We start from the raw sequence: 25,275 nt of genomic DNA, 5'->3' as shown, positions 1-25,275 counted from the left end.
CGTAAAGGGTTTGGACACAAACACAACGTAACAATCAGAAAAACAACTTCATCAATGTTTCAACGTGTTGTAAAAAGTCAAAGCACAAGGGAAGTGTTTCCAGAGGACACAAAAAAAGTGACGGACCGGGCTGGGACACATTTTAGTTTAAAGTTTCTTATGTTGTGTAGATGGCAACCTGTTTGGTTTATCGTAACGTCAATGTCAGATGATTCGATTAATATTATTGCTAACATATAGCTACTTATAGCTTAGCATTAGCCTTTAGCTTTGTTCAGTTTGGGGTTTTTTGCTGTGCGTTTGTGTACTTGCAGGTGTTTTTGAGTTTTTGTGTGTGAAGATGTTTTCTGTTTGTCTTTGCAAGTGATTTGTTAAGATGTGGTGTACTGAGCCCTCAGGGCCACCATAGACCTTGGATCTCAAGGAGGTTAATTACCTAGCTGAATAAATGTTAAATAGGCTCAAATTTAAAGAGCAACTCTCCTACATTTGTACCGTCATTAACCAGCTCCAGAGTGAGCCGGTGCATATTCTCATTTGCCCAGCTCCAGAGTCTTCGTGCTGGTTAAATCAATGACTGGTACCTAGTTCCAGGGAGAATGGAGGCTCTCTGCCTTCGGGAGCGTGCCTATGTTCCCACAGCCCTATGTTCCCTCAGCCCTATGTTCTCTCTGGACTCTCTCTACCTATCTGGACTCTATCTATCTGGCCTGTCTAGCCTCTACCTGGTCTTTTTACTAAACTTAACCAACTCCTTTCTTCATTGCCTAAACCCAACCAATGGTGGGACCAAAGGGCTGAGGGAACATAGGGCCTAATTTTCAGTGACAACAAAAGTTAGAAATGAGGGAACATAGGGCTGAGGGAACATAGGGCTGTGGGAACATAGGAATGACCCCCTGCCTTCCACCTAGCGTCTCTTGGCTGAAAACCAACCTTGTAAGATCAGAGCCTCCGACCCGGTGTCCCAGCTCTCGTCTCTGCGGCACCGCCACACAAACGTAACACGCCCCGTAACCCGTAATCTCTTGTTGATGACAGATAAGACTACACAGATATACACATAGTAACATGGTAGATGATAAATCACGTTATCCACCGCTCCATGGATTGATTTCTCACCGGCTTCGTTGTTGGAAACAAATGCACATGGAGGAGAGGAGGGTTAGAGACACAGAGGAGGAGACACCGGACGGAAATTGGTGCCGTTTGGGTCAGTGGGTAGAGCGCCCCATGTGCAGAGGCTACAGTCCTCTCTGCAGCTGACCCTGGCTGCATTCCCCACCTCTCTGCCTCCCCAATTTCTACTAACGTGTCAATTAAAGGCAAAACGCCCTCAAAAATATACTTAAAGGGACAACGAGGAGTTTTGGAAAGCGAAGTGTTTTCACACTACATTTACCATGAGCCTCCGCGAGCACTGTGAAATTCTTGGACCGGTGCAAGACGGACAGCTTGCCGAGAATGTTTTCATTCATCAAGAATGAAAGTCGGAGGTTTGAAGACGATCAGATACCGTCGTAGTTCCGACCATAAAACGCGATTCGGCGGCGTTGTTATCATGACCCGCCGGGCAGCGTCCGCGAAACCGAAAGTAAGGCAACGCTGGTCGGCCCAGCATTTCCAACATTAATTAAAATAACAAAATAACGACAGAGACAAAACGATATATTTATCGAAAATGGGCCCATTAACAAGTGTGGGTAGCGTAGATTCATCCACATTAATGTGAGACTTTTTTATAACCAAATAGAAACTCCTCGTTGCCCCTTTAAAAAATAAATATTTTTTTTTTTTAAATGCTGGTTGAATGACTTTTGATGCTAAAAGCAAACTGAGCACAAAGTAAGTGTAAACTATGTGTAAAGTGGCTGTAAAGTGAGTGTACAGTGGTTGTAAAGTACACAGGGGCCGTAAATTACATGTAAAGTAAGAGTAAACAGAGTGTAAAGTAAGTGTACTGTGGTTAAGTTTACCCTGGTTGTAAAGTGTACGGTGGTTGTGCGGTGGTGCTGATGTACAGTTAGACAGTAGTGTTGTGTTTACAGTGAGAGGCTGTAGCCGACAGGACAGATATGAACTCAATGATCGGGCCAAGTCAAAGACAGTCCCTCCATTCAGAAACAGCAGCAGCAGAGGACACAGGGTGATTCCCCCACCCTCCTCCTCCTCACACACGCACACGCACACACACGCACACACACACACACACACACACACACAGTCAGAGTCATGACTTCATGACTCCTGACTCCAGTTTTCTCTCAACATGTATGATCTGCTGCTGCTGGCAGGGACACCATGGCTGAAATAATAATACTATGACATGGCTTTCACCACATTTGTCCCAAACGACTGTTAAAAGAAATGATTAAACATCCACGTGAATATAAAAGTGTTTTACTATCAATATAAAACCAGACAAGCTACAACTTTGACTAAACTAAAGCGTGAAAAAGTGAAATATAATAGTGAAATTGTCGGTTTGCTCGGCTTAAACTGGCATTTGGTCTTATTTTCATGAATTAAATAGGCCTATATCTATTTTATTAATGACATTTGGCTGTGTTCTCGTGAGTGCTGTGCACCGTTAAAGGCAGTGGATGATGCGTCCGACCTCTGACACGTCTAATCCACACATTTACACACATTTACGCACACACACATACATAATATACAGTGTGTGTTGAGGTCAGGATACTCACGCCCTTGGTCTGGGGAAGCCCATGGACAACAGCACGTCAAGGTTGGAGCCACATTTCACGGAGCCCGGTCGGTTCTGCCGGAGCCTCCGCGGGAGGATTTTACTGTACAGGTCTTCTTTGGCAGCCATGGTCCGGTTTCGGTCCGGTTCCGGTCCGGCCGGGTCACCGAGCACTCAGTCCGGCTACAAAAGCCCCAACAACACACTCGTCCGTTATTATCAACCACCGCCGCCGCCAACACCAACGCCGCCACCGACGCCGCCAAACCAGCACCAAGCTCCGGCTTCAGTCCATCAGCTTCAGCGGCTCCGCATGAGTGGATGGATGACGGGCAGCGGCAACAACAGTGAGGCGGAGCCGAGCGGAGAGCAGCGCGGCGCGGCCAGGCAGAGCCGAGCTGCTCCGCCCACTGGAGGAGGCAGCAAATTAGATCTGCTCACTGGCTTTTTCTTTATTTTTTTTATATACTGAAGCTCAGCACAGAATAAGACATAATAGATGAGATCTACATGTTATTTTATCAAGTCTGACCTCATGAGTTTACTGCCTGTGTGTCACATCTATTTATTATTCTTCCCCCATTATAACGTGGAGTTAAGGAGAGACACTACAGGTGAATAGGGTAAAAAATTTAAATAACAGATATCACCATGAAACTTCCCAAGTTTATCACTGACATTAAGACAAATATTTTTTGTATTACAAGTTTTGTCAAATGTTATGTTTAAATATGTAAATGAGGCAATATCTGATGAAATGTGCGCTCATTTGCATACATTTCCAGAACTGAAATCTGAAAAATGGATAAAGCCCCTTTCAAAATTCTTGTTTCATTTTTTTGACACATTAGAGTCAGAAGTTTTTACAGAGGAGGATTTTGGATATCTCTTTTTATCAAATACTGTCACCAGCCCTAAAAAAATCCAATTTCGCCCTGTTTTTAGGAATAAAATGTTGTATAAATCATGCTGTGAATGATATATCAACAATCCCCTCTCTAAAAACCTTCAGAGTATAGACAGGAATAAAACTGGAAGGTTTGGTGTCTGTAAGTGCTGCTGAAGTGGAGATTTCTGGCTCAGAGTCTGAGGAAAAACTAATTTTGAGAAAACGGCCTTAATGTAAATCGTACTTTTACGATTGGTTGCGCATACGGAGGAAATTACAATTTTTGGAGCCTACATCATAGTTCAGGAGAGAGAGAGCTTTACAATGATACCTGACATGACATGGGTCAGACAACATGCAGGCACAGCACAGTATGTCACAGTAGCTGTTAACTTTTGGCGAATTTAGTAGAAATCTACCAACAAAAGAGACAAAATGAAGTAAAATAAAAACCTTAATGTGGTTTTTCTACCATTTCTTTTGACTTTTCTGAAAGAATACATGTTAAGGAAGAAAAAATAGCCCAAAATCTCAAAATTGATCAGTGCATGAAGAAACAGTGTTATTGCCTCTAGCGTCTCGCCCGTATAAAAGTAGCTTTAATTATTTGAGTACAAAAATCACATAAATCATATAATATTATATTAATGCTATTACATCTATACAACTGTATTACACTTAGAAAATTGTAAACATTGTTGATACCAACACATTTGACTCCATACTTCATAATAATAATGGTGATTGGCAATTAAACTTTTTTTAAACTTGCAGATTCACTCACTTTCCATCATTATTGTGTTGTGAATTATTACACACTACCCTGATCCATCAATTATAAAAAACCCTGATTGTTTGTAATGGCTTTTTTTGGTTTAAATTTCAATAACTCTATGAAATGACATGGACCCCCCCACCCCCCAACTGAGGGCCCCGCTGTGCAGAGAGTTGGCTCCGAGGGCCGGTATGAGGTTAGTGTTGGCCACCGACGGCGCTGGCAGATGGGTTGTACGGAGCGATGACACAGAAGACACAGCCGGCCTCCTGGAAAGCCTGTCTCATCTCCACCTGGTGGAGCAGAAAACACACTGCATCAACACAACAGCAGCAAATATCTGAACAACGAAGGGACAATTAAAAAAATGTTTTAAATAAACTACAGCAGTTTTGGAGACAGTGTGGGTTCACTGAGCAAATTATTATCATCATGCTCCATAAAATTGAGCAGTAAGTGCTCCAGGTGGAAATTTAAATGAATGCGGTGCCACTAGATAGTACTTATTTTCTGGGATTTATGTACAATATTTCATGTAGATTCTGAAAAACCATGACTGGGAAGTGGTTTAAAAGCAGAGAATGATTTATTCAATTTAATATGCCACTAAATAATAAATAAGCGTTATCATTGGCAGGGTGGAGGAAAATCTGATTAAACTGAACTTATTTCAATCTTTAGGTTGAATAGAATTAGGATAGCCCACCTGTAAGAAAACAAATTATGTATCATCATGAAAATATATATTTTTTTGCTTTTCTTTCTTTCTGTCCTTCTGTTTTTTTCTTTGATGCCTCTTGATCCGTTCTGTTACAGTCGTGTCTCACTGAGGGCGCTGGCCGGCTGGAAGACACTAACAAGCCGTTGCCTCCTTTGTGGAGACACACAACCAATAACAAGAGACAGACAGTGTTTCACATGCTGTGGGAAACAAAGCCGACACCAGAGAGAGATCCCTGCAAGACGAAAGTCAAAAGGACAAAGTCGAACTTTGATTTAGTTGAGAAACTACAGGCGGTTTCTCTTGATTACATCATAAACTGCTAGTTTTAAGAAGAGCAGAGCTGCTCTCTGACCACTTGCACGGTTTCTTTTTGTTTTCTAACTTTAAAAGTAGGCTGCATTGTGGGATCCCATAGATACGGAGGCCGAGAAGGTCCATGTATTCATTTTTCATTTATTTTATTGCAGTTTTCTCGTGGTAACTAGTTATTATTTCATTATCTCATTATATCCAAGTATGTTTGCGCAAGCCAGAAAAGCGTCTTTACGATAATATGCGCTAGAGCTCATGGGAAATGCAAAACACTACCGCCTTTGTCCACAGGGGTCGCCAAAATCAACACAATATGAGAGCTCTTTGTAGTTGCTTTAGTGTTAGTTTGTTCACTGGGTTGGGTTTGTTGATTGATTGATTGATACTTTATTGATCCCATTGCTGGGAAATTACAGTTTGAAAGAAATACAGAATGGCTACCGGACCGGTTAGCCTGAACAGATGAGCGTTCGACCAATTCCCATCTATCCGCCTGCTTCAGCTAAGCTAATGTTAGCTACTTGCTGCTCAAATAAAGCTCATGAACACATTGCTGTCTCTGAGTTTGCAGCCAACAGGTGCCTGTTCAATAAATATAACGCGATTCTGACAGCAAGTAGCTAACATTAGCTCAGGTGAAGCAGCCGGATAGGTGGCAGTAGGTCTGCCTCTCATCTGTTTAGGCTAAAGGCCTTTATACTCTACAAGAACAGAGACATTTGTTCTCGCTGCCAGGGCTGCAAGAAAATAATTCTGTCATTATTTTTCTTGCAGCCCTGGTTTGGGAGTTCTTGCAGCTTGTTCTTGACACATCATCTGGGCAGAACGTTTTTCTTGTATCGTGTCCGTTTGGACAGAAATCTGAAGTTCTGCACTTGAGTTTCTCATGAAGTCTTAAATGTCCTGGTCAGAACTAACTTTGTTCTTGTTCTTGCCACGTACCTTATGAAAACAAACACATTTCTCCGTTCTTGCGGAGTATGTACAGGCCTTACAGTAGCACTATCGCAAATTCCAATTCTTTGTTCGGCCACTAGATGGGGCCGGTGGTGCAGCGTATCAGATATAAACATCCTCCATCCATTTACATAACGTGCCGTGCCGGCTTGTCTCATAACAAAAAGGAATTCTGCATTTGCTCCACAGGCTCTACACTGTTGGCTATATTTTGTGTACAGATTGTTATGGCTCCCCTGGACCTATTTATTGCATATTTCAGTTTTTTTTGTATTGCTATTACTGCTGTATTTGCGATAGTGCTACTTTACCTGTAGCCCCTTAAATAAACCTAGCCCAGTAAAGAAACTAACGTTAGGTTTAACTTACCAGTAGGTAAGTCATTGTTGAATGACAGCTCGATTAAATATTATTGGAGTGGACAACAATCACACCAGCGAGTAGAGTGGACTGAGGTTTACGACCCCACGCTCCAAACCAACAGAAAGTCTTTCGTTATATCGCTATAACAAAATAAATTAACACGTTATCACGAGAAAACGATCTTTGTTATAACGAGATAATGAAAAAATAAATAATTGGCCTTTCTTGGCTGAACATTCATCTCCAGACCCACGGCCTCAGACTGGGCCGTTGCTGTGGGATAAAGACCAGAACCAGCCTCACCAGTCGCTCCTGGTCCAGACAGAGACCCACCACAGCTCCACCGCTGCCCGGCAACTTCACCGCCGAGCCAAACTGTGAGAAACAGCAGAGACCTCATGAATACGTAAGCAGAAAACACACACAGACTGACACCGAGGAGGGCAGACGGAGAGAAAACAAACCCCTGGTTGATAAAACATGTTGGTTTCAGTCTGAACACCCACCTGCCTCGCCAGCTGAACCATCCTGAGGTTCCCCGGACCCAGACAGTCTTCGGTGTAGACAGACCTGTGGGGCGCGTTGTCGTTACTTTGGCTGTGAGCGCAACTGTGATGTGAATTCAGTACAATGAAATCAGAAAATATAAGTTCACCTCCTCAGCTCGAAGTTCTGGTCCATCAGCTGGGCCAAACGGCTCCAGTCTCCGTCCCGTAGAGCCGCCCTGAAGGAAAACACCTCCAATCAGAGCTGAGGTAGGAAAAGGTTTCATCTCTAATCTACACTGACCACCCAGAGGATGTAGGACGGATTTTAAAACTCAATCTATCTCGTTATCATGAGATAAATAACTCAAGATCTTAAGAAAATCAAACTTTGTTTTCCCAGAGATAACGAGACAATCAATTTGAGAGATTTCCATCAGAAGTCATGTCATGGTCATGTGGTGTTTTCAAAGCGAGGTCACCTGGAGCGCCGCTGTCAACTTTACTCAAAAGTTCAGTTTTGAAATTCTCTGACAGTTTTTGTTTGACGTTGACAGACCATGTAAAACCAGAGATAGAAGATGGTTTTCATTTGACAGTAGTGGGTGATGTAATGGGCAGGCGTTGCATACATTTCCATAGCTTTATCCGCCATTTTTTCGTCATTTTACAAAATGGTCAAAAGTGGCGGAATCAGCTGATACTACTCTACATGATTTTTGGGGCCCAATATGTTAAAGGGACATTGTGTAACTTCTCCTGTTATCTCTTCAGGAAAATCGATTATTTGGTTCAAAAGTCTGTTTTTCATTAACCAGTAATCCCCTCCATCAACAAACTGAAGTGTTCCTTTCAGCTCTGAATTAGCCGTTCATATCATTCATATCTCCATGGAGCGGGTAAGCTCGGTGCTGGCTGCCATGTCGTGTCGCCATAACCACGGAAACTCAGCGGAGACACCAGAGCTGTCGGCTCAGGTCGAGGTGGCGTCTGTGAAAAGTCACCGCGGTAACGCAGTGAGGAGGAATGGAGCGTTACACTGATGCTGCATTCACCTGCAGTCGGGCAGACGGCCATCGCTAACAAACTATTGTCACGTGTATTGTTTTGCCTCGTGCTGAAGGACCACTTGTTTACATAGAGGCTTGTTTATGCCGTTACGTGCAGCAGCTGTCGTCCGTCTGCCGTCTGCCCAATTTCATGTGAATGCAGCATGAAAAATACGATTGAGTTGCTTGAGATATACAACCACAACGCTAGATGGGAGGAATTCCTACACAATGTACCTTTAATGAAGAAGTTTAAAGTGGAAAAATAATTGTCCGATAATATAGGTAAAGTTGGGCCGGAAAAAAAAAAAAGATAGCAAACACGGGTACAGTAAAGACTTTTTTATGTGGCACTATATAAAGGCAAATCAAAAGTCTTCAAAAACGGCTAAAATAGGCTCAGACCCGTAAGGGGAGCATACGTCAGTCCGACTGCCCAAAAGTCTGAACGCTCATTTCTCTGACTACCCATTAATCTGAGTTATGTTAGGTTTAGGGTTACTTAAGTCGGAGAAATGGGAAGTCGGAGAAATAGGAAGTCGGAGAAATAGGTAGTCGGACAGATGTCATGCACCCGACCCCTAAAGGGTTAATGTAGGCAAGCGTTTCTTTGTTTTCTTACAGCAGTCTGTAAAGCTCACTTGACACTCGTACTCAGTTGGCTGCTACTAGAGAGGTTGGTTTTGTTTTCTCGAGATCTCAAATTAATTATCTCTTCATCTCGGGAAAACAAGGTTTTGTTTTCTTCAGACCTTGAGTTATTTATCTCATTATAACGAGATAAAAGAGAAAACAGGAAGACGGAGGTGATGACCGCATAGGGCTTCCGTATAACAACTGTATATTCAGGAGGAGACAGAACTCTGTGAAAGTTGCTCCTCTAAATGGAAAACAACCAAACCAAACCAAATCAAACCAACCTGGCCTGGTCCGTTAGCTCAGCAAAGGTCTTCATGGCGTCGACGACCAGAGGTTCTCCTGGTTAGAGGCAGAGAAGAGGACAGAAGATCAACAAAGATCAAAGATAAAGACTGGACACACATGTTGTTGACAGTGTTAACGCGCTGTAACGAGGCGTGCTAGGAGTCTCGGCTAGTTAAACATCTATTTTTATCCTTTTCTTCTATATTAAATTTGGCTTTATTCTTTATATCTATTGCTTCTTGCTGAGGCTTCATCCATCATTCTTTCGTCTCCTCTAATCTTTAACTCTGCACTTTGATAAGATATAAACTGTGTTTTTATACTCGTGTGCAGGTGCATCTCAATAAATGAGAATATGATGGAGGTCAGCAGTCTCCTCCATGACAGTGTAACCGAACCTTAGAGACCATTTAAAGGCTCAAGAACATCATTAGGTTACAATAGAGAACTTTTTACACTATATTCTAAGTTTTTGATTCACCGAATTTGGGGTTTTCATTAAATATAAGCCATAATCATTACAATAAAAATAAATAAATGCATGAAATAGTTCAGTCTGTGTGTAATTAATCTATATAATATACAAGTTTCACTATTTTAATTGGAGATAAATTACTTATCCATGATATTCTAATTTATTGAGATGCACATGAATGTACTGTTATACTGTGTTGTGATTTTGACTGCTTTGCCCTCTAAGCCTTGTTTATTTTCAAGTTTTTGGTTTTTCAGGTTCAGGGTCTTTGCAGAGGTCGTTGCATACAGTACAGTGAGCTACCTACTGACTGCTGACTGTCCTGTATTGTGACATTGTAAATAAAAAAAACTGACTTATTATAGTTTATTGACGATGATAACTGTCATCTGGATCAAACATGGCGTATAACTAATAACCGGTCTGCTGTGAGGTCGTACCGCTGAGCCAGCGCTGTCGGACGTTGCTGTGGATCCGTCCGGAGTCGCTGGGGTCGCTCAGGTAGGCGAGCCAGAACAAGGGAAGGTTACTCATCTCCATGGAAACATAATTCCCTGAGAATGGAAAGTATCCTCTATTAAAGGGATAGTTCAACATTTTGGCAAATTGGCCCATTGCCATAATCCCTATAGTCATAGCAGTAGGTTCGTTACCTTTAATTGTCGGTGCAAGCTATTTTTAGAACGGCGGAGCAGAGCCGCGAGCTGCTCAGAGCTACGCTACGGAGGCTCATGGGATTTCTCGGTTTCCCTCATCAAACTCATCAAATACACAATCCAACAACTCCACAACACTCTGGTGGACAAGTTGTGACCTGCACATTCACCACGCTATGAGATAATAACACAACGTTACCAGACAGAGTTGTTTTCTAGGTAAATACAGAGACTGCTTGATGAAAAACTGTCCCTGAAGGCAACACGCATCAGTGGTTTTGCATGAATTTCCCTCTAAAACAACTCTGTCTGGTAACGTTCTGTTATTATCTCATAATGTGGTGAATGTGCAGGTCACAACTTGTCCACCAGAGCGTTGTGGAGTTGTTGGATTGTGTATTTGATGAGTTTGATAAGGGAAACTGAGAAATCCTATGAGCCTCCGTAGCGTAGCTCTGAGCAGCTCACGGCTCTGCTCCACCGTTCTAAAAATAGCTTGCACCGACAATTAAAGGTAACAAACCTACTGCTATGACTATAGGGATTATGGCAATGGGCCAATTTGCCAAAATGTTGAACTATCCCTTTAATAAAAAAACAAGATAACGTGTCTGAGTGATTCAGCGAGCTCCGTACCGAAGCCCTGCTCCTCCATCAGCTTCTTACTGAAGTCCATGTAGACCAGACCTTCGTACACCTGCAGGAGAGAGAGAGAGAGAGAGAGAGAGAGAGAGAGAGAGAGAGAGAGAGAGAGAGAGAGAGAGAGAGAGAGAGAGAGACGATGAACGAGTGATGGTGAAGGAGTGGAGGGAAGAAGAGAGGAGGTGAAGCCGATGATGTCACCGACCTGAACGACTCTGTCCTGTAAACCGGCTGTGATGAAGAGTTCATCCGTCTCCACGTTCAGGATGAAGTTGGCTCGGACCGGCCTGGGGAGATCCTGCAGAGGAAAACCCACATTTTTAATGTTTATCTTTTTATTATATTATATTTATACTATATATTTTTTAATTATCTGCTTGTTATTTACTTGGAGCTTGATTTGCCTCATGAATCTTTGTCACCTTCCTGCTTTTTGTCTCTTTTTATATTCAGACATGAAATTAAATGGGTTTAAAGCAGATATCAGCTTCACGGCCGTTTCGGCTAATGCTGCGTTCAAGGCAGGCTTTTGAAACCGTAAGTTACAGCTTCAAGTCACAACTACGACTTGGTAGCGTTCCAGGTAACCCGTAGCTCGTGTTTTTACCATCCTGTTGTCTGTGAAAGTTCCCTATAACGGCCACTCGTAACTTCCGACCCGTGAACTCGTACCAGATCGAACTGGTATGACTTCACAGGAAGGAAAAACACAAAGTACGAGTTTCTTTGAACGCACCATGAGTTAGCAGCCCCCGCCCTTGTCAGGCATCAATTGGTCCTCGTGCTACGTCACCACATTCACGCGCATCCCTTGGCTGCACACACAGCCCTTCATGCCGTTCTCTCTCCTCATTGGATAACACTTGTATCCCACAAGGAAAATTTTCTCCTCGGGTTACAGCAGAGCAGAGTGACGGAGAGACTCGTGTTTAGGCTGAAATACTTCATGTAAGTGATTGCTGACGGAAAATAGGACTATTTAGGACTTATATTAACAAAAACATTCCACTGATATCTGCTTTAATCAGATATAGAAAGTTACAAACACTATTGTAAAAGTAACTGTGCAGCTAAATGTTTCTATGAAGGACAGAAAATGACAAATAGAATAAACACATCTATAAATCTGGAAAAAAGAAACCAATATAAATAAATGTACAAATAATAATTACATTAGAAACAGCAACTTTCATCACCAAACTTTCCTTATTTATCTTTTCTTTATGTGTTTAATTATTTACTTATGCACTTATTTATTTATACTTGTGTAATTTTCTCTCCTTCATAAGCATCATGCAGTTATGAATAAAACACAAGTGGCTTCTGAGACGTCAGATTATCACCAGTGAGACTCTGGACTTCCTGCAGCTGATGTTTCAGACGTCAGAAGATTAATAAGATGTATAAAACGGACTGATTAATTAATTAATTAAAAACACCATCATCAGTAAATGATCAACATCCTTACATTGTCTGTGATGTTGTAGAATTTCATGAGACACTTGAGAGTGGCCGAGACGATGGCGCTGCAGAGGAGCAGGAACACATGTCACATTTAAACACATTAAAACCGAAATATTAGGTTCGTTTTTGTGCGTAAATACTAATAAATACGCACCAACAACTAAATCTATAGATTATAGATTAGATATTAGTGAGTGATGATCCTCTTTGGTTAATTATGTTGGTAACACTTTACAATAAGGGTCCCTTAATTAAAGTTAGTTAGTGCATTATTAAGCATTAATTAACTATTACAGATATATTAACAATCATTATTATGTATTACTTAGGATTAAGGAAACACATTAATTAATGTAGCCTATTAGTAAGCAGTTCATTCAGTGTTTACTACTCAAAGTTAGTTAATAAATTAAGTTATAATAAAAGTTGAATAATGTAATTAGTTATCATTATGTATGCATGACTCAGCATTAATTAACACATTAGTTTATATATTAATGCTTAATAATGTACTAACTAACATTAATTAAGGGACCCTTATTGTAAAATGTTACCATTATATTGTATGAAAGTCAATGACTTTTAAATCACAAACAGTAAATGGATTAACAGGACTGTTTACCTGCTTCCAGCCAGGCCCTGAACACACACACACACACAGGTTTACAGTCAGTTTTATGTGATGCGTCATTGAACTCACAGACTGTTTGTTTTAATATTTGAACACTTGTCACAGTGGAGACTCACCACCTGCCGAGGGATGTTGGTGTCATACTTCAGAGTGAAGTTCTGCTTTGTCAGAGCCAGACTGAGAGAGAGAGAGAGAAGCGTCTTATGAGTTTGGTCAGTATTTATTGTTTAGTTTAGTTTAGTTTATTTGAAAAGGGACAATGCATATTAAAGGGAAAGTTGACCCAAAATTGAAATTTCACTCATTATCTCCTCCCCCTCATGTGGACTAAGGGCTGGGAGAAGTTTCAGAGTCCTCCGTGGCTTCTCTGAGTTACAGGGGGTCTCGGCGTAGCAGTGCATGTCCATATAACGGTTGCAAATGGATACCAACTGTCTTCGTAACAAAAAGACACACCAAAAAACATCCAAATACCTCCATGCTGCTCGTATGTAGTGTCCGTCTTGTACTGAAACCCTGAAATGCAAAATTGTCCCGAAAAAAAAAAAGCTTCTCGAAGCTCCTCGAAACCGGGAAGCGGAGCTTCCGCTACAAACAAGCAAACAAGCAAAGACAGTTGGTATCCATTTGCAACCGTTATATGGACATGCACTGCTACGCCGAGACGCCCTGTAACTCAGAGAAGCCACGGAGGACTCTGAAACTTCTCCCAGCCCTTAGTCCACATGAGGGTGAGTAGAGAGTGCAATTTCAATTTTGGGTGAACTATCCCTTTAATAAACATTTGTAGAAAAACACGTAAATGCACCCGAATTATCTTAAAAAGCTAGTTTTCATTGTTTGTCTCTCTGCCAGATTGTACAAGGCAACCTTTAAAAAGAACAACAATGGAATAAAATATAGTAGCACGTGGGGTAGAACACATTCTATACATACTAACTGTACATAAATACAGGGTCTCTGCAGGTTTCACCAGCTCAAATTTAAGACTTTTTAAGACCATTATGGATGAAATTTAAGACCTATCATGACAAATAAAAAACGTACAAAAGAAATGCGGAGTCACAAAATTAGAAATTGATTGCAATATATAAGTTGCGTGTTTGTAGTTGAAAATACATTCAATAAAGCACAATGAAGTGTCACGGGAGCATTTGCGGTAGCGAGGGCTCTACCATAACATTTTTCCCAAGGAGCACGCCTAAAGTGAACTATTTAGGGGCACAAAAAGAAATTGGGGAGCGAAATAAAAAATGTTTATATACCACATTATTTATTCAATTCACTGGCAACCAACAGGCAGATGGCTTTAAGCCTCGAATAATGTTAAGCGGAAGTTAGAGGGAAGCTCGCCATGGGACCTCAATTTGGAAAAAATCTCCATGAAAGTGAACGGGACACCGGGTCGGAGGCTCTGATCTTACGAGGTTGGTTTTCAGCCAAGAGACGCTAGGTGGAAGGCAGAGAGCCTCCATTCTCCCTGGAACTAGTTACAAGTCATTGATTTAACCAGAACTAGGACTCTGGAGCTGGAGCTGAGGGACACATGGAGCAGAGTTCCTCTTTAACACAGAAACACACCTCCAGCCTGTCGTCATAACAACCCCGCTGCCTCTCTGATCTCACCCTTGTTTGGAGCAGAACTGGTAGAACTTCTTGCAGGTGGCCTGCAGCAGCCGGAGACCTCCCAGGTACCTGAGGAGCAGAACCAGCAGACAGACAGCAGCTTAAACATCTGGGGCCTCATGTATCAATGTTGCGTACGCACAAAAAAGTGGCGTACGTCATTTTCCACGCCAACGTTCAGATGTATCAAAAGTGAAATGACCGTGGAAAAGTGCGGTGGCCCACGCCAACTCCATAGCTGGCGTACGCACGTTTCTACTGCTGTTGTTCCTTTGGCGACACTTAGAGGTGAAGCTGGGAAACTGTTAATAATGTGAAAACAATTAGTCCTCAGAGTAATGTGCACATCAGAGACACATTTATGAACAACTAACCCATCCACATGTTGCAATTAGATAGGTGGATAGAAAAGCATGCGCAAAGTGGTGCAGAAAATAGCATCAGCTTTAGTCTTAAGATATTGCAGATGCTGCAGTGCGAAGTGCACACGAGTCCCGGAGGTTTTTTTTTTTTTTGCACATGATGACTCCGAGGGCAATTCTCATGGAACTGAGCGCAGTGCGCTGCAACCGGCCTGAGAGCGCGACACGTCGGGGAGCCATCGCCTCCATTCAGGTGCTGACCACACTGTGAACAGGAAGCATTTTTATACTATAAATGTACAGATCATATGTGATGCGTAAATGCATCACATATTAACAAACATTGTGGCGAGGTGGCTGGTTCAGCGCATGGTTCATTCATTCAGCATAGCTGGGTACAGATTACAGCCTGGGACTGTATGCGCGCAAAGTAAATGTATTTGTTTAATTGTCCTATGTAACCCCCCGATGCACATCGAGCATGTCTGCCGAAATATCACAGTCAGTGACTTTCTTTTTGCTGGTTAAACTACACAGACTGTGTGAAGTACTTAATGTCAATAAACACATGCGTAAAGTTGGACATGTGTCTTTATCAGCCTCCCTGGCGCACTTCTGCATTTATTTACTACGCGATCTGTGTATAAAAGAAGGCAAATAAAATTGTAAATCCATTTCACATAATTTAATTAGAGTACATTGTCTGCTTTCATTTGGGATGACAGCGGTCCTCCGCCTCACGTTCACCTTTATATAACACATACACTCTCCCACCCCCTTTGTGATGGTGCCGGAGGACGGCAAAAAAAAAAAAAAAAAAGATGTTTACACGGCTCAACTTTATCGAGGAGCACCTTCCACTCAAATTTGGTTAAATTGCTGTTCCTCACAGTTCTTCATGGTGTTTTCTGACCGTAAAGAGAAGGGAATCTTTGGTGCAGGCCTTATTTACATTGATTTGCATATTTAAATGGGGGCGTGGACAGGGAGGAGATTACCACTTCTACATGTGCGCTCAATTCCACGTTGATTGGGATGTACAAAGGAAAAGTGCTTGGATCCATGCGTACGCACACTTTGATACATCAGATTTTCTTTGTGCGTACGACAGTTTCTGGATTTTGGCGTACGCCATGTTTCAGTATGAAATCCACGCAAGTATTGATACATGAGGCCCCTGGATCCTGAACCGTCGTCCTCCAGCAGCAGCAGCTCACTGACTCTCTCTCTGACGGACTGGTACCGAGCTGTGGATCATTTGGTACCAGGCCGCAGAGAGAGAATGAAAAAATAAAATCGTTTTTTTTTTTAATCTAATTTGCATTTCCGGATGTTTTATTTAGTAAATCTTCCCGCTTCCATCTTGTGCCTCCTCCTCCTCCTCCTCCTCCTCCTCCTCCTCCTCCTTCCAGCAGGTCCACAAGCGTAAAATTTTTATTTCTTTTTTAAAACACGACGCCGAGAACTGATTTGGCTGGGAAAAAAAAATGTCATTACACCTCTCAATCACAAGAACAGTGCTGGAGGCGGGGTGGAAACATGAACACAGATCACTCCCATATGTTTTGGTAATGCCCCAAAATTCCAACTTTTTGGAGTAACGTACAGTATGTGTGACTGTGGGAAAGATGCTAACAATGTGATGGTCCTCTATTTTTGTGTCTATTAAAAATGATTGGTATCTATGTAAATAATACTGTTGATCGCTTGTAAAAAAAAAAAAAAAAAAAAGCTAAAACAAAGTACTGGTATTTAACTGAGTCTCCAAGCCAATGGATGGACAGAGGGAAGGAAATGTGTTTAATCTGTCAGATCTAGGGGAGCAATGCGAGAAATGGACTGCTTTTATCAAAACAATAGAGGACGCTACACATTAACAAGTAAAGATACTGGACATTATATATAATTAACAGAGGAACCCCCATGTTTTTGTCTGTTTTTTTTTCTTTTTTTCCCTTGACAGCTTGTTGTCAACTTGTTAGTATAAAAAAAAACAAAAAACACACACATGGAAAGACGACAGGCGGCAGAAGACCCAAATTTAAAAGAAAAACCAAGAGTCTTAGGTGATTCACATGCTCCAAGCCCGCTGTGCGTACGTAATAAATGTGGTGACCGGATCTCCACCGCTTCATCACGTCACAGAAAACAACTGAAAACCAGCTTCCGTTATTAGAAACACATTATCTTTGTGAAGTGGAGTTTTCTGCAGCTGTGATGCTGTGAAATTGTCCAACGCAACAACGATCAGTCCGCGGTGACAGAGAGGACGGAAAGAGACTGACTCACCCCTCCTTCCTGCTGATGCAGAACAGATCCTGCAAACTCCCGAACTCCGTGGGGTCGTTGAGCGGGTGAGGAACCAGAACCTGTCGGAGGGAAACGTCACCACCGGGAACACTGAAGGAAGACGTCTGAGTGTGTGTGTGTGTGTGTGTGTGTTACCAAAGTCTGGCTCTCCACCATAGTGACCTCGGCCCAGAAGTTGGAGATCGTCATGGCGATGGTTTTCCCATTGAAGCCGTCTGACGGGTTCCCCATTAACCCGACTCTGTGAGCGAGAAATCACATAGTTGTTCATGTTCATGTTTTTTTTTTAAATATGTAAATATAAACACAAATAATAAACACAAGAAAGAAGAAGAAATCTACACAAAGTTACATCAACTATTTGCAACAAAGAGGAGGTGAAAGAAAATTTATATTAAATAACTAGGCCTGTCACAAAGTTTAGTTGACGATTAATGACCATACAAATAACTGAGATTAACAATTTAATTGTCTTTTTCTGATCATTTTATGCCACTATTATATATAATATAAACCTGAACATAGTTTAATAATACACATACTGCTTTAAAGGGATACGCCAAAAAAAAAATTCCGTGTCTTGCCTCACTCCCGAGTCCATGACCAGCAGATAGACACCATCCTTTCGACTGTGTGTGCAGTAACAAGGGAGATAGAGCCGTATCGCCCGTAATTAGCTTAGCTCAAACACTGGAAGTGTAGCGGTAGTGTTAGCCTGCTTCCTACCCGAGTCGAAATCAGCAGTCAGAAGCTGGTTTCATTTTAGCTCTAAACTCTGTAAATATATCACTTTATCGACATTTCAAACATTTTTAGGCGAGAAAGTAGCCATTTAGATCAGCAGTGTGTCGTTAATTTGTCTAAATACCAGCTCTTTACAATTTTGTTCGGACGAATTTGGCGCTACTCAAGCTAGCCGTTGTGACCAACGCACTTCCAGTTACTTTCACAAAATAAAACACCCGTTGCCCTTTACATACAGAAAACCATGACGATAGAATTTGTGCCTTTACTTTGAAATAGGAAGCTAACCTACCCTCGATGTAGCTAGCTTGAACCAAAATAAACCGTCTTTGCTTGAACCCTCCGTTTTGACCGATCTCGTCCCGTTAGCGGCATTTCACCGCTCAAGAAATATTCTTGGTAAGATTTTGAGTTTTTGCAGTGAGAGAAGTTTCCTGGTCGTTTGAACACTTTTAGTTTTTTTTTTTTTTTACTTTTAGCCGAGAACCAGTAAAACCACAGTAACCTGAACCTGCAGTGTGTGTGTGTGTGTGTGTGTGTGTGTGTGTGTGTGTGTGTTTTCTTACCTGGCGTACGACCGACATGTGATTGGTTTGGCAGGACTGTTGTGCTGCTTGGTGGAGTAGTGGGTGAGCCACCTGGTGTAGTCGGACAGGCCCTGAGGCGTCGACAAGGAAAAAAACACACTGATGTTAAAAAACAGAGTTAATAAACTGTCTGTGCATTAATTTCTATAAACGTTTCATGTTTATATTTATCAGCTGTGTGAGTGTTTATGTCACTGTACAGGCCCCAGATTTCAGCTGTGGTCTTAATGTGATATTCAAGAAGTAACACGTTGATCACATCCACCACACCGTAACTGAAACGGCTTCATTACATCAATTTCAGAACTGTAACTGTCTCAGTTGAAGTATTTCTATTGTCTATTGGAGCAGCATTGTCCAGGGGAAAAGATTATATCCATTCATTAAAATAGAGAAAATGAGAAACTAAAATTATTAAAACTAAAAAGAGAAAAGGGAAAAAAATAGAGATGTTGATAGTGATGGTAATAGATACAGACCACTTGTCCAATGAGCTGGAAACCAGTAGGAAGCTTCATCCCAAACACGTCGAGTTGCTTCTCGTTGATGAGCCACTCCTGAAGACAGAGGAGCAGTTAATATTAATAATAAACATTTAATTAATTAAGTAATGATGATGTACAGACATTGTAGTTGAGTTGAGTTGAGCAGGATAAAGTAAAAAAAAAATTAAAAATAAGTCAAAGCATATAAATAACACAGATCCACTGAACACAATCATTTATCTGATAATTGTTATAAAGAAAGTTTTATATCCATAAAGCTCCATACAGTATAAAGGTAGATGTTTGTGTTAAAGCTCCATACAGTATAAAGGTAGATGTTTGTGTTAAAGCTCCATACCGTATAAAGGTAGATGTTTGTGTTAAAGCTCCATACGGTATAAAGGTAGATGTTTGTATTAAAGCTCCATACAGTATAAAGGTAGATGTTTGTATTAAAGCTCCATACAGTATAAAGGTAGATGTTTGTATTAAAGCTCCATACGGTATAAAGGTAGATGTTTGTATTAAAGCTCCATACAGTATAAAGGTAGATGTTTGTATTAAAGCTCCATACAGTATAAAGGTAGATGTTTGTGTTAAAGCTCCATACAGTATAAAGGTAGATGTCCATGTGTAGTGTGATTATAAAGCAGCTCTAGGTCCTATATTAATACTGTGAAAGTATCAAAGCCTCAGTCCACAGAGAAATGCACACAGCCTGTATTCAGAAACTGAGCCTTAAAACCAGCCGTCAGGACTTCCTGTCACTTTGTGATGTCACAACTAAGCCCCGCCCCCTCACCACCTGGATCCACCATCCATCCATCCAACAACAACTTTGCAGTATTTGGTTTCTCTGAGTGTTTTATTCTGAAATCTGCTCTATTGTTTTTATTGAACAGTCAGCCAATCAGAAGAGAGACTCGGAGCCTCCTCCTCTCTACTGATTGGCTGACACCAACCTGTTGTTACTAGCGCTAGAGCACTGGAAAAGAGAGTAACGACACCACCATTGACTCCCGTGGTAAGGGTCTTGCGCCCCGAGTGGCAGGATATGGGTATTGCAAAAGCGCCCAGAAAACCCATTCACTCCAATGTATGTGTGTTGCCCACTTGCTTGTAAATTGATGAAAACGGCCGTGTTTTTGTTTTTAGGTGTCTTGGTCATATCAAATTATACTTATAATTTGTTTATTACAAAATGTAGATTGAAACATTAATGTAGACAACTGTTTTTTTTGTTTGTTTTTTTACCAGCCTATGTGTTAATGTTTATCTGTAAAGGGTCCTCAATAATGCTAATAACGTGATTGATCTATAAATGTCCTTAAATTATTGAAAATACCACACTTGCTCATTCACTTGCTCAGTTGTCAGTTCTTGGGCACTTTTGCAATACCCATATTCCGCCATCAGGAGGCGCTTCCATTGGACCAATGCGTGTCGTTACTCTCTTTTCCAGTGCTCTACCAGCGCTCCAGAGACAAGATAAAAGAGAGAGGAGATGGAAAACTACACTGGGATGTTTTTTTAATTCAACTATTAATGAAAAACCCTATTTAACAATTTTTGCTGTACAACATTAAAAAAACCACAGGAAGTTTAACGAACCCAGAACTGTCCGAACGTCCTGTCTGTGGCTCGCGGCTGCAGGTGGAGGAAGTCGGACAGGTAGGACAGCGTGTCCCTCCGCATGCAGTAAAACACCACGCTGGCCAGCCGGGACGCCGTCAGCCCGTCCTGGGGTTTCTCCAGGAACCGAGTCACCCTGAGCCACAAAAACAAAACAAAAAAAAAACAGATTAAAAAACCACATCTGTGACACGTGTTCAGAGAGAGGATTAGTTTCCCATCTCACCTGTGGGTGTCGGGACAAACCTCCACGATGCCTCTGGAGCTGCTCTTCTCACTCTCCTCCAGCTCGTAGTAGATGATCAACTCTCCAGGCTGCAGCACAGACACAAACACCTCAGCTACTGCAGCTTGTTCATGACTTAACCTGCTTCATAAAGACCCTGGATGATGTGAAAGTGTCTTTTGGGTTGAATGGTTTCACACTCTGCCAAAAAAAAATCCCTTAAAAGAGATAGTTCAACATGTGGCAAATTGGCCCATTGCCATAATCCCTATAGTCATAGCAGTAGGTTTGTTACCTTTAATTGTCGGTGCAAGCTGTTTTTAGAACGGCAGAGCAGAGCCGTGAGCTGCTCAGAGCTACGCTACGGAGGCTCATGGGATTTCTTGGTTTCCCTCATCAAACATTCACCACGCTATGAGATAATAACAGAACGTTACCAGATAGAGTTGTTTTAGAGGGAAATTCATGCAAAACCACTGATGTGCGTTGCCTTCAGGGACAGTTTTTCATCAAGCAATCTCTGCATTTCCCTCTAAAACAACTCTGTCTGGTAACGTTCTGTTATTATCTCATAGCGTGGTGAATGTGCAGGTCACAACTTGTCCACCAGAGCGTTGTGGAGTTGTTGGATTGTGTATTTGATGAGTTTGATGAGGGAAACCAAGAAATCCCATGAGCCTCCGTAGCGTAGCTCTGAGCAGCTCACGGCTCTGCTCCGCCCTTCTAAAAATAGCTTGCACCGACAATTAAAGGTAACAAACCTACTGCTAAGACTATACGGATTATGGCAATGGGCCAATTTGCTAAAATGTTGAACTATCCCTTTAAGCATAGAATCTGTCCTTTCAGCACTAATGAACACTTTTAATAAACTGTTTCGCTAATAAGGGGATTTTTTGTGTATACACTTGGTATCGTAGCAAATCTCACCTTGGACCTGAAGAAGCGGATGACTTGAGCGATGTCGAAGTTCTGGTCTGCACACAGCATGTCTCCTGCAATCTGTCCACACACACACACAGACAGAGAGACAGGAAGTCGTATAGTGAAGCATTTGATCAGTTTTTAATAAGAAGACATCCGTTTTTTTTGTTTTTCTCTTACCACCATGATGTCGTCGGTCAGTTTGCGGCTGCGTATGACCAGCTCCAGGTCGGCCACGGCGCCCAGCTGGTCCTCCAGCGTGGTGCTGCCGTCGTTCACCACGTTTTCCACCGGGAAGTCGTTGGCTGTGGCCCAGCGCTCGTAGTGCTTAAACCTGGTGGTCAGGCAACGTCACAGAGTAGAACGACAGTAAAACAGGTTTCTACAGTTATTAGAGTTTTAAAGGGATACGCCAACATTTTCTTTTTTTTGTGTCTTGCCTCACTCCCGAGTCCATGACCAGCAGATAGACACCATCCTTTCGACTGTGCGTGCAGTAACAAGGGAGATAGAGCCGTATCGCCCGTAATTAGCTTAGCTCAAACACTGGAAGTGTATAGGTAGCGTTAGCCTGCCTCCACCTAAAGTCATCAGAGAAACTCTTCAGCAACTCTAAACGGAAACCGGCGGGCCGATCTTCGTCTCAGAGCTGACAAAACTCTCCGGTAAGGCATCTTGAGCGGTCAAATGCCGGTAACGGGACGAGATCGGTCAAAACGGAGGGTTCAAGCAAAGACGGTTTATTTTGGTTCAAGCTAGCTACATCGAGGGTAGGTTAGCTTCCTATTTCAAAGTAAAAGCACTAATTCTATCGTCATGGTTTTCTGTATGTAAAGGGCAACGGGTGTTTTATTTTGTGAAAGTAACTGGAAGTGCGTTGGGTCACAACGGCTAGCTTGAGTAGCGCCGAATTCGTCCGAACAAAATTGTAAACAGTTGGTATTTAGACAAATTAACGACACACTGCGCCAGCTCTGCCCGTATCTCCTTTGTTACTGCACGCACAGTCGAAAGGATGGTGTCTATCTGCTGGTCATGGACTCGGGAGTGAGGCAAGACACAGGGAAAAAAAATGTTGGCGTATCCCTTTAAATAATGAGTTGTTTCTATCTTGAACTCACTTGTCTGCATTAGTGACCAGATAAACCTCCGTGAACAGCTGCCGCCTGCAGAGGAGTCACACTCTGTGGTTATCAACATTCACCTGATCGATGCAGGAAACAAACAAACAAAGAGGATGCTGGGACTTTTCACTCGTCACTCACGTGTTGACAGTTTCCCACCAGAAGTCGAGGATCTTCTTTCCTCCGATCCCAGGAAGCAGGGCCTTCGGGACCCCGGCCAGGTGGCTGTACAGACCGGTGTCGTCGTTCTGGGAGACGGGAAAGCAAAGCAGAGGTGACAGGGTGATAGGAACACATCCATATTATATATATATATATATATATATATATATATATATATATATATATATAGCAAATTCATATCTGCATCCATATTTGGAAACAGAATAGGGTTAGGGGGCTATAACTCCCCCCAAAAAATCAAATCCAGCCAATATAACCCCCCTAAATAATGATATAATTGCAGTGAATAAAAATATCTACAAGCTGGTAAGTAGAAGTTGTTTTTACTTATTTTATTTCATTTGCAAGCAACCAAAGGTCATGCACTGCAAAACTCAAAATCTTATCAAGAATATTTGTCTTATTTCTAGTCAAAATGTAATTTCTAATCAAAACAAATCTAATTATACTTCAAATAAGACTCCTCACATAAAAAGTTACTTGTTTTTAAACACTTTTTACTTCTTTCAAGTATGTTTTCACTTGAAATAATTAGAACATTTTGATAGTAGAGCAAGTTATTCTTTCTTATTACAAGTAGGCCTACAAAAAAACTGCTTTCACTGGCAGATTTTTCTACTTATTTCAAGTGAAAATGTGTTTGAAACAAGTGAAAATGATCTAAAACAAGTGAATTTTTAGGTGATGAGCCTTATTTTAAGTGGAAAGAGATTAGTTTTTACTAGAAATTAGACATTTTGACAAGAAATATGACAAATATTCTTGGAAAGATTTTGAGTTTTTGCAGTGTGATTTTAATAATCTGACCATGAGTAGCTGGTTGACAGTTCATGTAGGATTTAGCTTATCAGCTTTCCTCTCTAAAGCAAATTAGGTCTTTACATTGTATTAATGACAAAGTGTGATAGCCTACTATGTATGTTCATAATGCCTCTGCAGCCAGGCAGGTTAATCATAGATATATATATATATATATGCAGGTTAATGACAGAGGTTAGTTCCGGTATGACGTCATTCTTTCTCGGTTAATAGAATAAAAATCGTAGCCAAATAATGATTTCACTGTTCACACAGAGCTCCCTTTGACATCTAATGTTATTGAACTTCTCCTCGGTGCTCGGTAGGAGGCGGTGACGAGTCGACCTCTCTGGACTAATGACAGTAAAAACGATATTTTATGTAAATTATCTAAATGTTGTTAGGTCGCGTCCACGCCGAATAGACTTGTGCATCACCGCGACTCCGTAAAATGTCAAAGTTCAGTTTTATTAACGCACAAACGACTCGATAAGTTACAAAGTACAAAAAAACTCCGAACTTTGCACCCGTTTTTTTTCCGGCTGCAGCGTCCGGGCCACGTACCTTGATCTGAGTGTGCAGCACGGTGCCGTGACCGGCCACCAGCAGGATGCAGATCATCTGACACACTTCACCCTCCCGGGGCTCCGACGATCAGTAGAAAAGAAAGAAAAACCAAAACAAACGGCAGCAGAGAAGAGGTTGAGAAATTACTTCTTCCTGTGAGACCTCAAATCTCCCAGCGTCAGTGAAGGGGGTGTACTTCCGGTTCAGCGCCTTCAGAATAAGACGCCTTCAGAATAAGACGCAGAATAAGACCGCGTTGTACTTGCAATAACTAAATGTTGTAATCAAGAACATTATTTTCATTATGGGAAAGCATCATATACACAAGAATAAATGGAATAACAGCAAGCCCACAATAAACTGTTTTAAGACTGAAATTAAAAACTATATAACATCCCTAAAGGTGTTATCGGAGGAAAACCAGTCCATAAATTAGTTGTATGAAACAATGTCAGAGTCTCTTGCTCTTTGAGTTTACAGTCCTGTATTCGCTTGAAGCACTTTGTTGAAATGTCAACCCCTGTAATTATTATTTTATTTTATTTTACCTTGTTGATATGTTGTAAGCTTGTACTGTTTTAAATGCAAGCAAATGTTTTCCTCAAATGAGTTCTTTGGAAATGGATGTGAATTTCATTTCAAATTGAAATGTATGAC

General features: G+C 41.6%; 2 protein-coding genes across 2 annotated transcripts in view; both read right to left on the bottom strand.

Moving 5' to 3' along the window:
* Positions 1–2,987, bottom strand: part of ubash3bb (ubiquitin associated and SH3 domain containing Bb) — an 83,920-nt gene extending 80,933 nt beyond the window's left edge. The window contains exon 1 of the mRNA XM_083985002.1: positions 2,706–2,987. Within this exon, the coding sequence (XP_083841128.1) occupies positions 2,706–2,833 (128 nt within the window). The 5' untranslated portion in view covers positions 2,834–2,987. The remainder of the gene's footprint in view (positions 1–2,705) is intronic.
* A 1,185-nt stretch (positions 2,988–4,172) lies between these two features.
* gkup (glucuronokinase with putative uridyl pyrophosphorylase) lies at positions 4,173–24,812 on the bottom strand. The gene is made up of 23 exons (XM_083985003.1): positions 24,616–24,812; positions 23,212–23,318; positions 23,068–23,112; positions 22,127–22,280; positions 21,953–22,024; positions 21,023–21,111; positions 20,776–20,932; positions 19,159–19,236; positions 18,659–18,750; positions 17,484–17,589; positions 17,328–17,407; positions 14,677–14,745; positions 13,167–13,227; positions 13,042–13,058; positions 12,424–12,481; positions 11,161–11,253; positions 10,950–11,010; positions 10,098–10,211; positions 9,179–9,236; positions 7,380–7,448; positions 7,231–7,294; positions 7,028–7,099; positions 4,173–4,661 (listed from the first exon to the last, which is right to left on the bottom strand). The coding sequence occupies exons 1-23, from the start codon at positions 24,670–24,672 to the stop codon at positions 4,566–4,568; spliced, it is 1,869 nt and encodes a 622-aa protein (XP_083841129.1). The 5' UTR covers positions 24,673–24,812; the 3' UTR covers positions 4,173–4,565.
* Positions 24,813–25,275: the final 463 nt, after the last annotated feature.

The sequence above is a fragment of the Trachurus trachurus genome (genome assembly GCF_905171665.1).
Source record: "Trachurus trachurus genome assembly, chromosome: 13".
Classification (NCBI taxonomy): domain Eukaryota; kingdom Metazoa; phylum Chordata; class Actinopteri; order Carangiformes; family Carangidae; genus Trachurus; species Trachurus trachurus.
The sequence above is the reverse complement of the archived record's forward strand: the minus strand, read 5'-3'. Positions and strand labels throughout refer to the sequence as shown.

What these genes read in the sequence shown, in the direction of transcription:
- gkup (XM_083985003.1), bottom strand. Translation starts at nt 24,672, where the DNA reads ATGATCTGCATCCTGCTGGTGGCCGGTCACGGCACCGTGCTGCACACT. An exon ending in CCGACAGCGCTGGCTCAGCG is followed by an intron (nt 9,237 to 10,097) that starts GTACGACCTCAC and finishes GCCTCTAACCAG; the next exon opens with GAGAACCTCTGGTCGTCGAC. An exon ending in TGGTTCAGCTGGCGAGGCAG is followed by an intron (nt 7,100 to 7,230) that starts GTGGGTGTTCAG and finishes TGTTTCTCACAG; the next exon opens with TTTGGCTCGGCGGTGAAGTT.